This window comes from Pyxicephalus adspersus, chromosome 6 (genome assembly GCF_032062135.1).
Source record: "Pyxicephalus adspersus chromosome 6, UCB_Pads_2.0, whole genome shotgun sequence".
Lineage (NCBI taxonomy): Eukaryota > Metazoa > Chordata > Amphibia > Anura > Pyxicephalidae > Pyxicephalus > Pyxicephalus adspersus.
This window is the reverse complement of record NC_092863.1, coordinates 53783312-53795481: the sequence shown is the minus strand read 5'-3', so window position 1 is coordinate 53795481 and position 12170 is coordinate 53783312. Positions and strand designations below refer to the sequence as shown.

The 12170-nt window shown below is 36.4% G+C and overlaps 1 protein-coding gene across 1 annotated transcript in view; it reads left to right on the top strand.

The window, feature by feature from the left end:
* The window catches only part of DNAH10 (dynein axonemal heavy chain 10), a 71995-nt gene extending 61864 nt beyond the window's left edge, over positions 1-10131 (top strand). The window contains 14 exon segments of the mRNA XM_072415787.1: positions 766-870; positions 1127-1281; positions 1708-1862; positions 2757-2940; positions 3502-3702; positions 4388-4597; positions 5125-5220; positions 6277-6448; positions 7143-7274; positions 7664-7875; positions 8245-8412; positions 8618-8798; positions 9124-9269; positions 9862-10131. Of these exon segments, the coding sequence (XP_072271888.1) occupies positions 766-870; positions 1127-1281; positions 1708-1862; positions 2757-2940; positions 3502-3702; positions 4388-4597; positions 5125-5220; positions 6277-6448; positions 7143-7274; positions 7664-7875; positions 8245-8412; positions 8618-8798; positions 9124-9269; positions 9862-10008 (2264 nt within the window). The 3' untranslated portion in view covers positions 10009-10131.
* Positions 10132-12170: the final 2039 nt, after the last annotated feature.

The window sequence follows — 12170 nt, the reverse complement described above, 5'->3', positions numbered from 1 at the left end:
TTCACCTTTTTTTTGTTTTAGATAGGAATTAGAATCTTCCCTTTGGGAAGATTTTTTTTTATTTTAGATCCATGTGACACTTAGAGCTTTGCTTTGAGCAGCATTTCCTGTTTCTTCATACAGGCAATAAGCTAGAATGTCCATGCGTTCACCTGCACAAAAAGTAAAAAGAAATTTATCTGAGAGATACACACAGACAACAGGGCTGGATTATTTTAATCACTTAAGGTTCTGGTGCCCTTAGTAACACTCCTCTGCTAGAATTCTTCTGTTTTACTATACCAGCCTTTCCTAAACTTTTTACTATAAAGGAACACTTTAAATAATTTATGTTTCTCTGGTAAACTTCTCAATGTACATCTACTGCTCTTGGTATGTTAGTATGATCAGTAAGTTGTAGGTATAATATTGAAGTAACAGTAAGGTAACAACTAAGTGACATTGGGACCACAAATATCCAGGTTCCTTTACATAGGAAATCAACCCATTAATGCTCATTGCTTAAGGAACCTTTAGTTATATCGAAAAGAACCTCTGGGCTCCAAGGATTACTACTTGGAAGAGGCTGCACCAAATTTTTACTTGTTTTTCTTGGCTGGATTTAAATATTGTAATATTTTAGATATAACCACACATAACCAAATTTCTAGTGCACCTAGTTGTATTAGGTGTTACATAGTGGTTTCCAACCAGTTTTGAATAATATGCATACGTGTGCACATACAGTATATAATTGTAACATTGGTGTCTATCATTTCATTTCAGGCTTATTTGAGAGACATAAGCTGCTATTTTCATTTAATATGACCATCAAAATAGAACAAGCAGATGGCAGGGTGCCACAGGAAGAATTGGATTTTTTCCTAAAAGGTAATAAAACTTGAGAAATTAGGACTATGAACAAGCAGATCTGTCAGCAGATGAAGCATAAAATGAGAATAGTATTTCTTACCCGAAAGGTTTTATAATGTAATAAATGAGCAGAAGCACGCCAGCGACAAACTAGGCTGGATTTGGCTGGATCACTGACATTTATTTTGGATACTACTTTAATGTGCATTTGGTCAGACGCCCAGAGTTTTTGTTAGGATGGGTGCATACTGATTCATTCTCTTAAATCTTTAAGGAAATATATCTCTTGAGAAAAATAAGAGGAAGAAGCCATGTTCTTGGCTCCCAGACCAAGGTTGGGAGGACATCATGCGACTGTCTGAATTGTTTCCATCATTGTTCGGGTCACTTCCCGATTACGTGGAGAGGCATGAGGCGGAGTGGAAGACTGTAAGTTGCTTATCTATGGCTGTCCGTAATTAACATCACCACCAATGGCAGTATGCACATTTGCAGATTTACCAAAGGGTTTGAAATATTTACCCAATAAACTGAAGGCATATTTACTTTATTATCCAATCATGATGAAGATGAAATAAATAAGTAAGCAGAGGTTTTCTTTTCATATGATTGAATTGAATCCCCTCCAGTCCTTCGTCACTTTTTGTTAATCTTTCGGTCTATTTGCATGTACATGTATTTGGAGTTTAAGATCATATCATAACAACATCATATTTATAGTAAGGATTTTGTGGCTGCTGCAATATAGTGAAAAGCTTTGTTTCCACCAAATATTCATTGGTTTTATTTTTTAAAGTACACTGGAACATGAGTAGCAAGTGGGTTCCCTGAAAGTAATCATGTGTTACATTCTAGTGGTATGACCTGGACACTTTGGAACAATATCCTTTCCCTCTTGGCTACAATGACAAGCTTTCCAGCTTCCAGAAACTGATCCTTCTGCGCTGCTTCAGAGTGGATCGCGTTTATAGAGCTGTTACAGACTATGTTACAGTCACTATGGGAGAGAAGTAAGTACCACAAAAAATGGACTTTGGGTTATATTGTATACAATACACAGACATGACCACAATTGCAAAGGTTGGGCTAATTAATATTTTTTTATGATCAGTAAGTGAAATACACAAAGCTTGTATTTATCTGCCTATTATATTTTTATATGTTGATTGAAAAGATTTCTAAACATGAAAAAAGTGGGGTTTTAATTCTACTAATATCTCAGTGTAGGTACCCTGTTGTAACTATGTGGCTGTTTTGAAGTATCTTTATTTAATGCTTCGTTTGCCTGGTTCTCTACATTAGTCAACTAATGAGTAATTCTCTCTTTCTTTTAAGATTCCCATTTCACATTCACTTTGTTATTTCTGATATAATCTTAAAGTGTATGTAAGCCCTAATAATGAACTAAGCAAATACTCGCTTGCTTTTGGTCTATTAAATATGCTATTTATTAGATTAGACTAGAGAACAGCATTTTGTTTTGGTGTATTTAATTGATCTTATTCCAACTAGCTTCCAGTCTTTAAATAACTGTCTGGTATTCTTTGCAATGAGTTTGTTTTACTTCATAGCCCAGGTATTATTCTGCTGTGATTATATAAATACTGACAGGATTTCTTATATTTCAGACAAGTTGGATATGTCTGTCTGGTACTGGTTTGTACAGAATGCTGGGCAGCATAAGGCAGACATTAATTAAGGCAAGATAGTTTTTGCTATCAATCCACATCAATCAAACCTTCCTATGTAAATATATTTACATTAGATTGGTATAACATACCAGTTATAGCAGTTCAAACTCCCCTTAATATGTGCAAGATTCATGCTACATGGCTTGATGAAAGTTCTCATAATACTTGTTGAAATACATTTCTAATTTAACTTTTTATTGTTGTTTTTACTAGATATGTTCAGCCACCAGTCATAAGCTTTGAAGCCATATTTGAGCAAAGCATTCCAACATCACCAATCGTCTTTATCTTGAGCCCAGGGTCTGATCCTGCAAGTGACCTTATGAAGCTGGCAGAGAGATCTGGATTTGGTGGAAACCGACTTAAGTTCCTTGCCATGGGACAAGGGCAGGAAAAGGTATTTTTGTTTTGTGCCATTCCATGTTTATACACCATTGTCATACAATTTACTGATCTATACTGCAATGCTAACATGCCCATGCAAATATACAGGGACCAATATAAGATGTACATGGCACCCAAGACTAATTGTTATAATATGTCCATAAAATTGTTGAAATCGATAATACCAGTTCTTCTTTGTTAACCATGAAGATTAAGGTCCACCTACTACCCAAAAGAACAAGAAGCTTCAAACCAACCCAGTTCTTTTGCACAAAATGCTATCACATGGGTTAGAAAAATGTGTAGTCGGGTAGGGCCAGTATTCAGAATAATCTGTACTTTACCCACAATCCTAATGCTTTGCACTGCACAGGAAAAGCACAAGTTAACACTGAGACGGAGTAATAAGTATCAAGATTTGTACTGTAAAAAGGAATCTGGCGTTGTGCCATTTAGCCATTGTGTAACTGTTAATAAATTAGGTTTATATTTGGATATTTTATTTTGTCACTTGGTTTAAGTTGCAATGATATCTGGTAAATTGATATAAAATGTTTTACAACTATTCTAACAGGTTGCTCTCCAGTTGCTGGAAATAGCGGTATCTCGTGGGCAGTGGCTAATGTTGCAGAATTGCCATCTCTTGGTCAAGTGGCTCAAGGATTTGGAGAAAGCCTTGGAGTTGATAAGGAAACCTCACCCAGACTTCCGCCTATGGCTCACTACAGATCCCACCAAAGATTTTCCGATAGGAATATTACAAAAATCACTTAAGGTAGATATGATTACGGCAAAAATAACAAATTTATCAGCAGAAAAAAGGTACACCGTAGCAATGTTTAGTATCAGATTTAGAACCAGGGTGCAAGTATGGAGAGGTAAGGGGAGTATTAGTATGCAAAGAATGTTCACTGTAAAGTTCTTATTATAAATATAGTTGTTTGATAAGTTAGGTTGTATATACATGGGGAAACACTGATTCTCTCTAAAAATGGATTTGACGCAGCCATTCTCATTCTTTAAGGGGTACGACTAACTACTAAGAGATTCTCAGGAAATAGGGATTGGGTTGAATTATTTTTTAATATTCAATATACAATGTTTTTTTTCAATCATCCAGCAAAGATGAGGAAACCTTGGCAAATTACATTGTAATATAATGAACAAAGAAATCAATATGTGTGGAATAAATAAAATGCTTTATGGACCTGAATACTAAACTGTGATATTAGGTTCCCCTCACCCAGGATCTTTTTTGACATATCAATTTACCTAACTTCAGACTCATTTATTCTATGACTTGTATTGCATTGCACAACGTTGTATGCTGAAAATGCTGAAAGGATGGCATTATATATTTTATAGTATATAGGATAGTATTTTAGTTGTAAATAAAACTGTTTGTCTTTGGTGGTTCAGTTGTAACTTCCATGCTTTTTGGATGATTTTGTATTTTCCAGGTTGTTACAGAACCTCCCAATGGGCTGAAGCTGAACATGAGAGCGACATATTTTAAAATCAGCCATGAAGCTCTGGATTCCTGTCAGCACCCTGCATTTAAGTCCTTGGTCTATGTTCTGGCATTCTTTCATGCTGTTGTGCAGGAGAGAAGGAAGTTTGGGAAGATTGGTTGGAATGTGCCTTATGACTTTAATGAATCAGATTTTCAGGTATGGACCTTTGTCATTATCAATACTTTCATAGGACTAACATAAACAATTGCTGTCATTTCCTATGGCTGAAGATGCAGTGGGGTTCCTCGTGCTTGCTCTCCTGCCTCCTCTGAAATAAACCGCACTTTATGTACGGCACTTGTTGGTTTTACTGTCACTGGAAATGCTCAGAAAAGTTCATTTGAAAATGTAGAGGCTTTATACTGTGTTGCTTTTTAAACAGAATTAAACTCAGCAATTTCACTTTTTGTGATTGATATCCTATCATTTGCTCATTTACAACCCCAATAGCAAACAACACATTGAATGTTCTACATTAGTTTATTTTGTAGCACACCACTCTGGGGAAAATAAAAATCTGGTTGCTATGCCATGTCTGTACTCCCATTTATATGGAAGTGTCTCATCAAATAATACTACATCTTGGGAATCTTTAATGTAATATAAATATATAAAACATAAAAAAATAATTTGAATAATACTATAATCTGATTTATCTTCACTTGTATTTGTTTTCCTTAAAGGTGTGCATGGAAATATTAAATACATATCTAACCAAAGCTTACACTCAGAATGATACCAAGATACCATGGGGAAGCCTGAAGTACCTTATTGGAGAGGTCAGTTTGTTTCTTGGCTTTTAGCTGCTACCTTCATTGATTTCCAGAAACAACATAAATAGCCATTGTCATGCAGTTTACTGTAAATCCCATGCAATCATTATGTGCGCAATGGCCTTTGTCTTCAATGTGTAAGGCAAATGTGAGACAAATATGGATGAGACTATTTTGTCTGTTAGAGCCAACAAATGATACATAGACACTGCGGATTTGATTTACTACAGATGAAGTGCATTAAAAAGAATGTGTGTTAAGATAAAATTTCCAAGCATTTGCAGAGTAATAAAAAATATGAAATATGATTGGATGTTTGTAATAGACAGAGGCTCATGCTGTATCATTCCATGACATTTTCCCGTGTATCAAATCCATTCTTTGTGTTTAAGAGGCTTGTGTTGGGCACATTACACTGTACATATGTGTGATCTAAATTACTATATTAGCAGTAATGCTTGGGGGTTAGAATCAGAATATATTTTTTTATTATTACTTCGCTTTATATATTACATTGTCTTGTTCTATAATGTATAAATCATAAAGATATTACAGTCTGAATGACCATGCTTTTATTATTAGAAAAGGGAGAACTACCTTGCCCTCACACCATGCTGTCTAATCTTCCTGTAAACTACTGATCTGCTGCTTTACCATTCATGCAGAATATTGTTTTACTAAAGCTTACTTTATATGTTGCATACAGATGGTACAATCTTTGTATAATACTTTTTAGATTGCCAAACCTTTATAAGAACTTAGAAATGTCTGACCATTTCAGAGTGATTGGCTTTTACTGTAATGGAACAGACTACAATTAGAGTAAAACTGTGATCTGACCAACAACGAGGCACCATTTTCTCTTTTATGTACTCATAGCATATGGGTGTTGAATCTAAATCATTGTAAGACATGGCTCTGGTGAACTTCATGTAAAAATTAAAATAAGTTTAATAAATATTTTTTATAAAGCCTTTTGAAAATAAAAATCTGTTACAGACAACACAAAAACCCTCACCTACCCCTCATGCAAATTCACAAAACCTCATTGTGTCCTTACAGGTCATGTATGGTGGCCGAGCCATAGATAGCTTTGATCGAAGAATTCTTACCACATACATGGATGAATATTTGGGAGACTTCATATTTGACACGTTCCAGGTGTTCCACTTTTATAGGAATGATGAGGTTGACTACAAAATCCCAAGTGGTGACACAAAAGATGACTTTGTTGGTAAGATAATGTTTCTGTCTTTACTAATAGGAATAGTTTTTAAGAGAGAAGTTCAGTCCCTAAGAGTACGGATCTCACCAGGCATGCATGAGATCAGCACTTTACTTTTCAGTGCCTGGAAAAGCCCCCTCTGCGCATACCTAAATCAGGCATATGCAGAAGGGGCAGCCTGAAGCCTCCTGGGGTATATGATGTAAGTAAGAAGAGTCTTACTGCCGTGGTAAGTGGTAACCAAGCAAATTCCTACCTTATATAAATAGGTAATCTTCTTCCCTTTTATATGAAGTACAAATGTTGGTGATAGGTCTGCTTTACCAGAATCTGTCTATAGGTTTTGGTGGAAGCACCTTTAGTTTATCCTTCTAACAGTGCATTCTGAAGTTTTAAAGACATGAGAAATGTTAACTAATCTTTACAGGGCAACCATGGCTGAATCACCCACCCCTTTCATTTTATGTCTATTGTGTATCTTTGTTATGCTTCATATAATAAACAAAAAAAAATACTTTTCATGGGCCCATGGGTAAAATGTAATCATTGTTTTTGTTTTTAAGAGATATGGACTGCCGAACATTTATATCTATAAATTGATGTTGTGTAAAGGACATTTTTATCTGATAATTCTCTTTGCTAATTTGTTTATCTCTGGCATTGTACAATGACACATTTTTTCTTATTTTGTTATATTGAACAGAGGAGATAGAGTCACTTCCACTGGCCAACACACCTGAAGTATTTGGCCTTCACTCCAATGCTGAAATTGGATATTACACACAGGCAGCTCGAGATATGTGGTCTCACCTCCTGGAGCTGCAGCCACAAACAGGTAAGTGAACCAGGGCTGCTTGTGGATGTTCAGATGTGCAGGTTTACAGCAATTATAAAAGATAAATAACCTTGAAGTTGCTTCTATGCACTGCTTGTTTCATCCTATAAATCTAATTACTATTAGAATTTTCAATTGTTCAGTTTTGAGTTTCGTTTTGGCTTTAATAAATATTGAAAGGATAATGCCCAACTACAAATCATTGCTTTAGAAATAGCAATCTGCCTGTTATAGAACAAAGCTATAAATCATATACATTGTTCAGACAATATATAGAATTATGTTTGGATATCACAATCAGACTTTTATTCTTTGTGAGCACCTTACCATGGTCATAATCCATGGATGCTAACATTAAAATGTGGAATATTGACTTATCATTTCTGCAGGTGAATCTGGCTTGGGGATCAGCCGTGACGAGTACATTGGGCAGGTGGCAAAAGACATAGAAAATAAACTACCCCAAATATTTGATCTGGATCAAACTAGAAAGAATTTTGGCTTGGACATCTCACCCACCACGGTGGTATTACTACAGGAACTGGAGAGATTTAATAAACTTATAATCCGTATGGCCAGATCTCTTGCTGAACTTCAAAGGGTAAGTAGTGCAGTCTGTCTGCTATTAATAATTCTTGGTTAGTGGTCTAACATTAACCGCTTCAGTCTTACTATCTCCAAAACATTCTGACTCTTCCTTGTTATTTTCATACAACAAAAGTAAAAAGGAAACTATAGAATGAACTGAACATTGTACTTTGCCAGTATATAGCTGCCTCATTTAGTTTGTTATGCTGTGGATAGTCAACGGTCACTTTATCTGTTCTAAAATACAAGCACTTTGCATAATCTTGTAAAAAAAATGTTTAAAAAATAATTTAGGAATTAGTAAAATTTCTGCATAAACCCTGTGTTAAAATAACATAACATTGTGTTTATATATAAATCCAATCGTTTCTTTTAAATGTAGGCTTTGGCTGGGGAAGTTGGAATGAGCAATGAGTTAGATGAAGTAGCTCGAGCACTCTTTAATGGTCAGATTCCAAACATATGGCGAAGGTTGGCTCCAGATACACTGAAGTCTTTGGGGAACTGGATGATTCACTTCAGGAGACGCTACAATCAGTACACATCATGGGTATGATATACAACTTATGAATGTACAGATCTTCTGTATTCTAACAATTCAGCTTCGTGTTTATAAGTGTATGGTGTGTATACATATTGTGTAAAGTTTGAGGGTTACATTAGAAATATCTTTGTGTGTGTTCTATCCTATTTCCTATTTATAAGCAGTTTTCATGCTTCTAAACAGTTTCCATTGGTGTTCTTTTTTGTTTCAGGTTACTGAAGGAGAACCAAATGTCATGTGGCTGTCAGGTCTGCATATCCCGGAATCCTACCTGACGGCTCTTGTCCAAGCCACTTGTAGAAAGAATGGTTGGCCACTTGACCGTTCCACACTCTACACTCAAGTTACCAAATTCCGTACAGCTGAAGAAGTGACTGAAAGACCTGGACAAGGTAATTTCTTCCTATTGTATTCCTGGGATTACTTTACATCAGTATATGCTCTGCTAGACACGTATGTTTAGGTGTTTTTTTATATATAACATCTGCTCTATTTATGGGCATGAAGATATACTAATAGACACACTACTAAAGTGTAAAGTGTTCATCACTTGGAAAATCCTAATTTTGGTGCTTGTCCCTGAGGAGTGTTTGCGAAATCAAAGACAGCTGATAGAAAAAAAATAGATCATGTTTGCTGCAGCGACCTATAAATGATGCTGAGCTTTTCTATGAGTGCAAACAATGCAGATGTTAAACCCTTAAAATATTTGTGCAGGATGCTTCATATCAGGCTTGTACCTCGAGGGAGCTGACTGGGATGTAGAAAAATCATGTTTGGTGAAAAGTAAACCCAAAGTACTTGTCGTGGAGGTGCCTGTATTAAAAGTCATTCCAATCGAAGCTCATCGCCTTAAATTACAGGTAAAGTAGTACATTCTTTTCCCCACCTTGGTTCATTTCCTTTTCAGTTTTGGATGTAAAATATAATTATCTTTCTGCCATACTGGCTCCTCACATTGCTGCATTTGTCTGGTCCCTTTTTATAACCTCGTTGATTGCCTTGGATGATCAGTATATACATAGTTGCTATGTGGTTTTGATACAAACATAGTGGGAAGGGTTGGAAACATTTGGCCAATAGGAAAAGCTACAAAGACAGCTACAGTCCTAAATGCGATACTTCCAAAATGCAATAAAACTTTTATAATCTGAGCAGCCCAGCACATTGACCACTTCCCCTGCCCTTCTCCTTCACCACGGGTTCTGTCTGTGTTATTAGGGACATACTTAGCAGTAAATTCAATATTCATAAAATATTCACTGCAAGTAAATCAACATAGTGCATTTAAATTACAGGAGATGATGAATATCACAATATTGCTTCATTACTATGCCTCCATATGTGCTTTAAAAATCATGTGATTCAAATTAACTTCAAGCACACAAATCTCCATGTGAGAGCAGTGCGATTTCATATTATACCATAATAAAATATTCTCTTTTTGTTTTACAGAACACGCTGCGGACACCGGTGTACACAACTTCCATGAGGAGGAACGCAATGGGAGTAGGTTTGGTGTTTGAGGCTGACCTGTTCACAACAAAACACACATCACACTGGGTGTTACAAGGAGTTTGCCTCACTCTGAACTCTGATTAGATTATTGACATGCTAAACTGATCCAATTTTTATATTTCCATTGCCTGCAGTGCAAACTTTATCCTTTTACATATATTTAGACATATGTGCACTGAAAAATAAAAAGAATGTGTAAAAAAGAAATGAATGTTATGTATATGTATTGGAAAAAAAAAAAAATTTTTAAGGTGTTTTTTTCATAAACTTTCGACTCAAATGGAAGAATTAAAATGAGTTGCCAAAAATCCTTTGAAATTAACAAAATGGATTTAATAAAAAGTGTTCAGGTTATACGATAGTTGTTTTTTACTAGTTTAGTTGGAATTCACATGGCGGAAGGGTGGATTTCCAGTTTTTCTAAAAATTTCAAATACACTAAAATTGTCGCCGGAATGGAATAAATAGATATCTTCTTTTTAGCTTATGTGCACTGAACATACACCATGCCAAAATGTTACCATGAAAAAAGACATAGTGATGGCAAAATTAGTTTTAGTGATGTACCTGCTACATTGAACTGATTGTCAAGCAGATAGACAGGATAATATATCAACCCTTTCATGAGTAGATGTTTCCAATGTCTAGATGTCCAGGCCATATAGAAAAATATCAGCACTTGTCTGGTAACTCAAGGCCACACATTTTTGACTTGTTTGAAAAAAGAAACAGTTTGTAGGAATTGCCTTATAAAAAAAAAACCCTGAACATTCTTCCTTTAGAACCAAGTAATGTCCAGTATTGTGGTATTGGTCCTGATTTATTAAAGCTCTCCAAGGCTGGAGAGGATACACTTTCATCAGTAAAGCTAGGTGATCCAGCAAACCTGGAATGGGATTACTTTTGGACCAGATCCATTCCAGGTTTGCTGGATCACCCAACTTCACTGATGAAAGTGTATCCTCTCCAGCCTTGTAGAGCTTTAATAAATCAGGGCCATAAAGTTTTACCCCTCCCCACATACAGCCAACCAAAGCACTGGCCATGCTGCTGCCATCCGCTTTTCAGGCCCTATGTACGTGGGTAGCTAAGAACTAGTGCTGAAATTGTCTGCCCTTCGCATCTCCCTATATTGACCATCACAGGTCCTCCTTCTCTTGATAACAGTGTCTCTGACCACTAAAACATTGATATAAAAGCACACATTCTTCTTGTTGGACAAGAAGTTCCTCTAACACAAAGTATTACTAATCATAGGTAGCAGGCTCCTTATTTTGCTTTAGCCTCACAAAAGCCCTACATAAATATTACATTGGTAGTGACACAACCCCACCGATTCCTGTTACTGCTCCCTATATTACATTGAGTGTACTTTTTCTGATGTTATGATTTCTGAAACATCAGGAAGAAAGACTTAGTGTGACCTCTTTCAGACTTGCTGTGAAAAACTGTGCAGTTACCTGCTCCCAGATGCGGCTATTCACATGCTATGTATTCTTAGTGTTAACCGGACTGTTTGACAATGTTTGTCAGGAGATGGAGATTATGTGGGATGGGGGTGTGGTTGAACCTGCGGTAGAATGCCCCGAGTCCTTTTACTTCTCATGCAGTTGGTCTTTTATCTGACTTGCATGTAACCGACTTACAAATGGTAAGCTACTCTGCCATTAATAGACTGAGCACCCTGTTTACAATAAGGCAACCAACTTGACACACTTTGGCTTTTTCTCTGTTCCACTACAAACTACTGTTCTACAGTATTTCCTAAAAATACACTTCCTATTCTACACTTCCCAATAAGACAACCAGTTATTTTCTCCTGCTTCCAATAAGCCAGACAACTTCTCCTATTTTGCTAAAACTAAAACACTGTGCTAAGCAACACAAGATGCTGCAGGGTCCTTACAAGAAAAACATTTGGGTGTATACATATTTACTGTAAAAATATTCCCTGATTAGGGCTTCACATATTGCGCTAGGCTGGCAGCAATGCTGCATAGACAACTGTATAGTGCACTGGCTTAGGTGATGGCAGGGGAGTTCTCTGCTCCCCAGTCCCCCCTTCCCCACATACAGCCAACCAAAGAACCACTCATCCGGCTGCCATCTGCTTTCCAATTAACCTCTTACTGATGATGTTCTATAGTAATCATATCAGAGAGGGGTTACCTTCACACGGAGATCAGCTTTATGGACAAATTATTCCCTTTTCAGTTCTCTGAAAGACCAAGCCTAAAGAGCAGCAC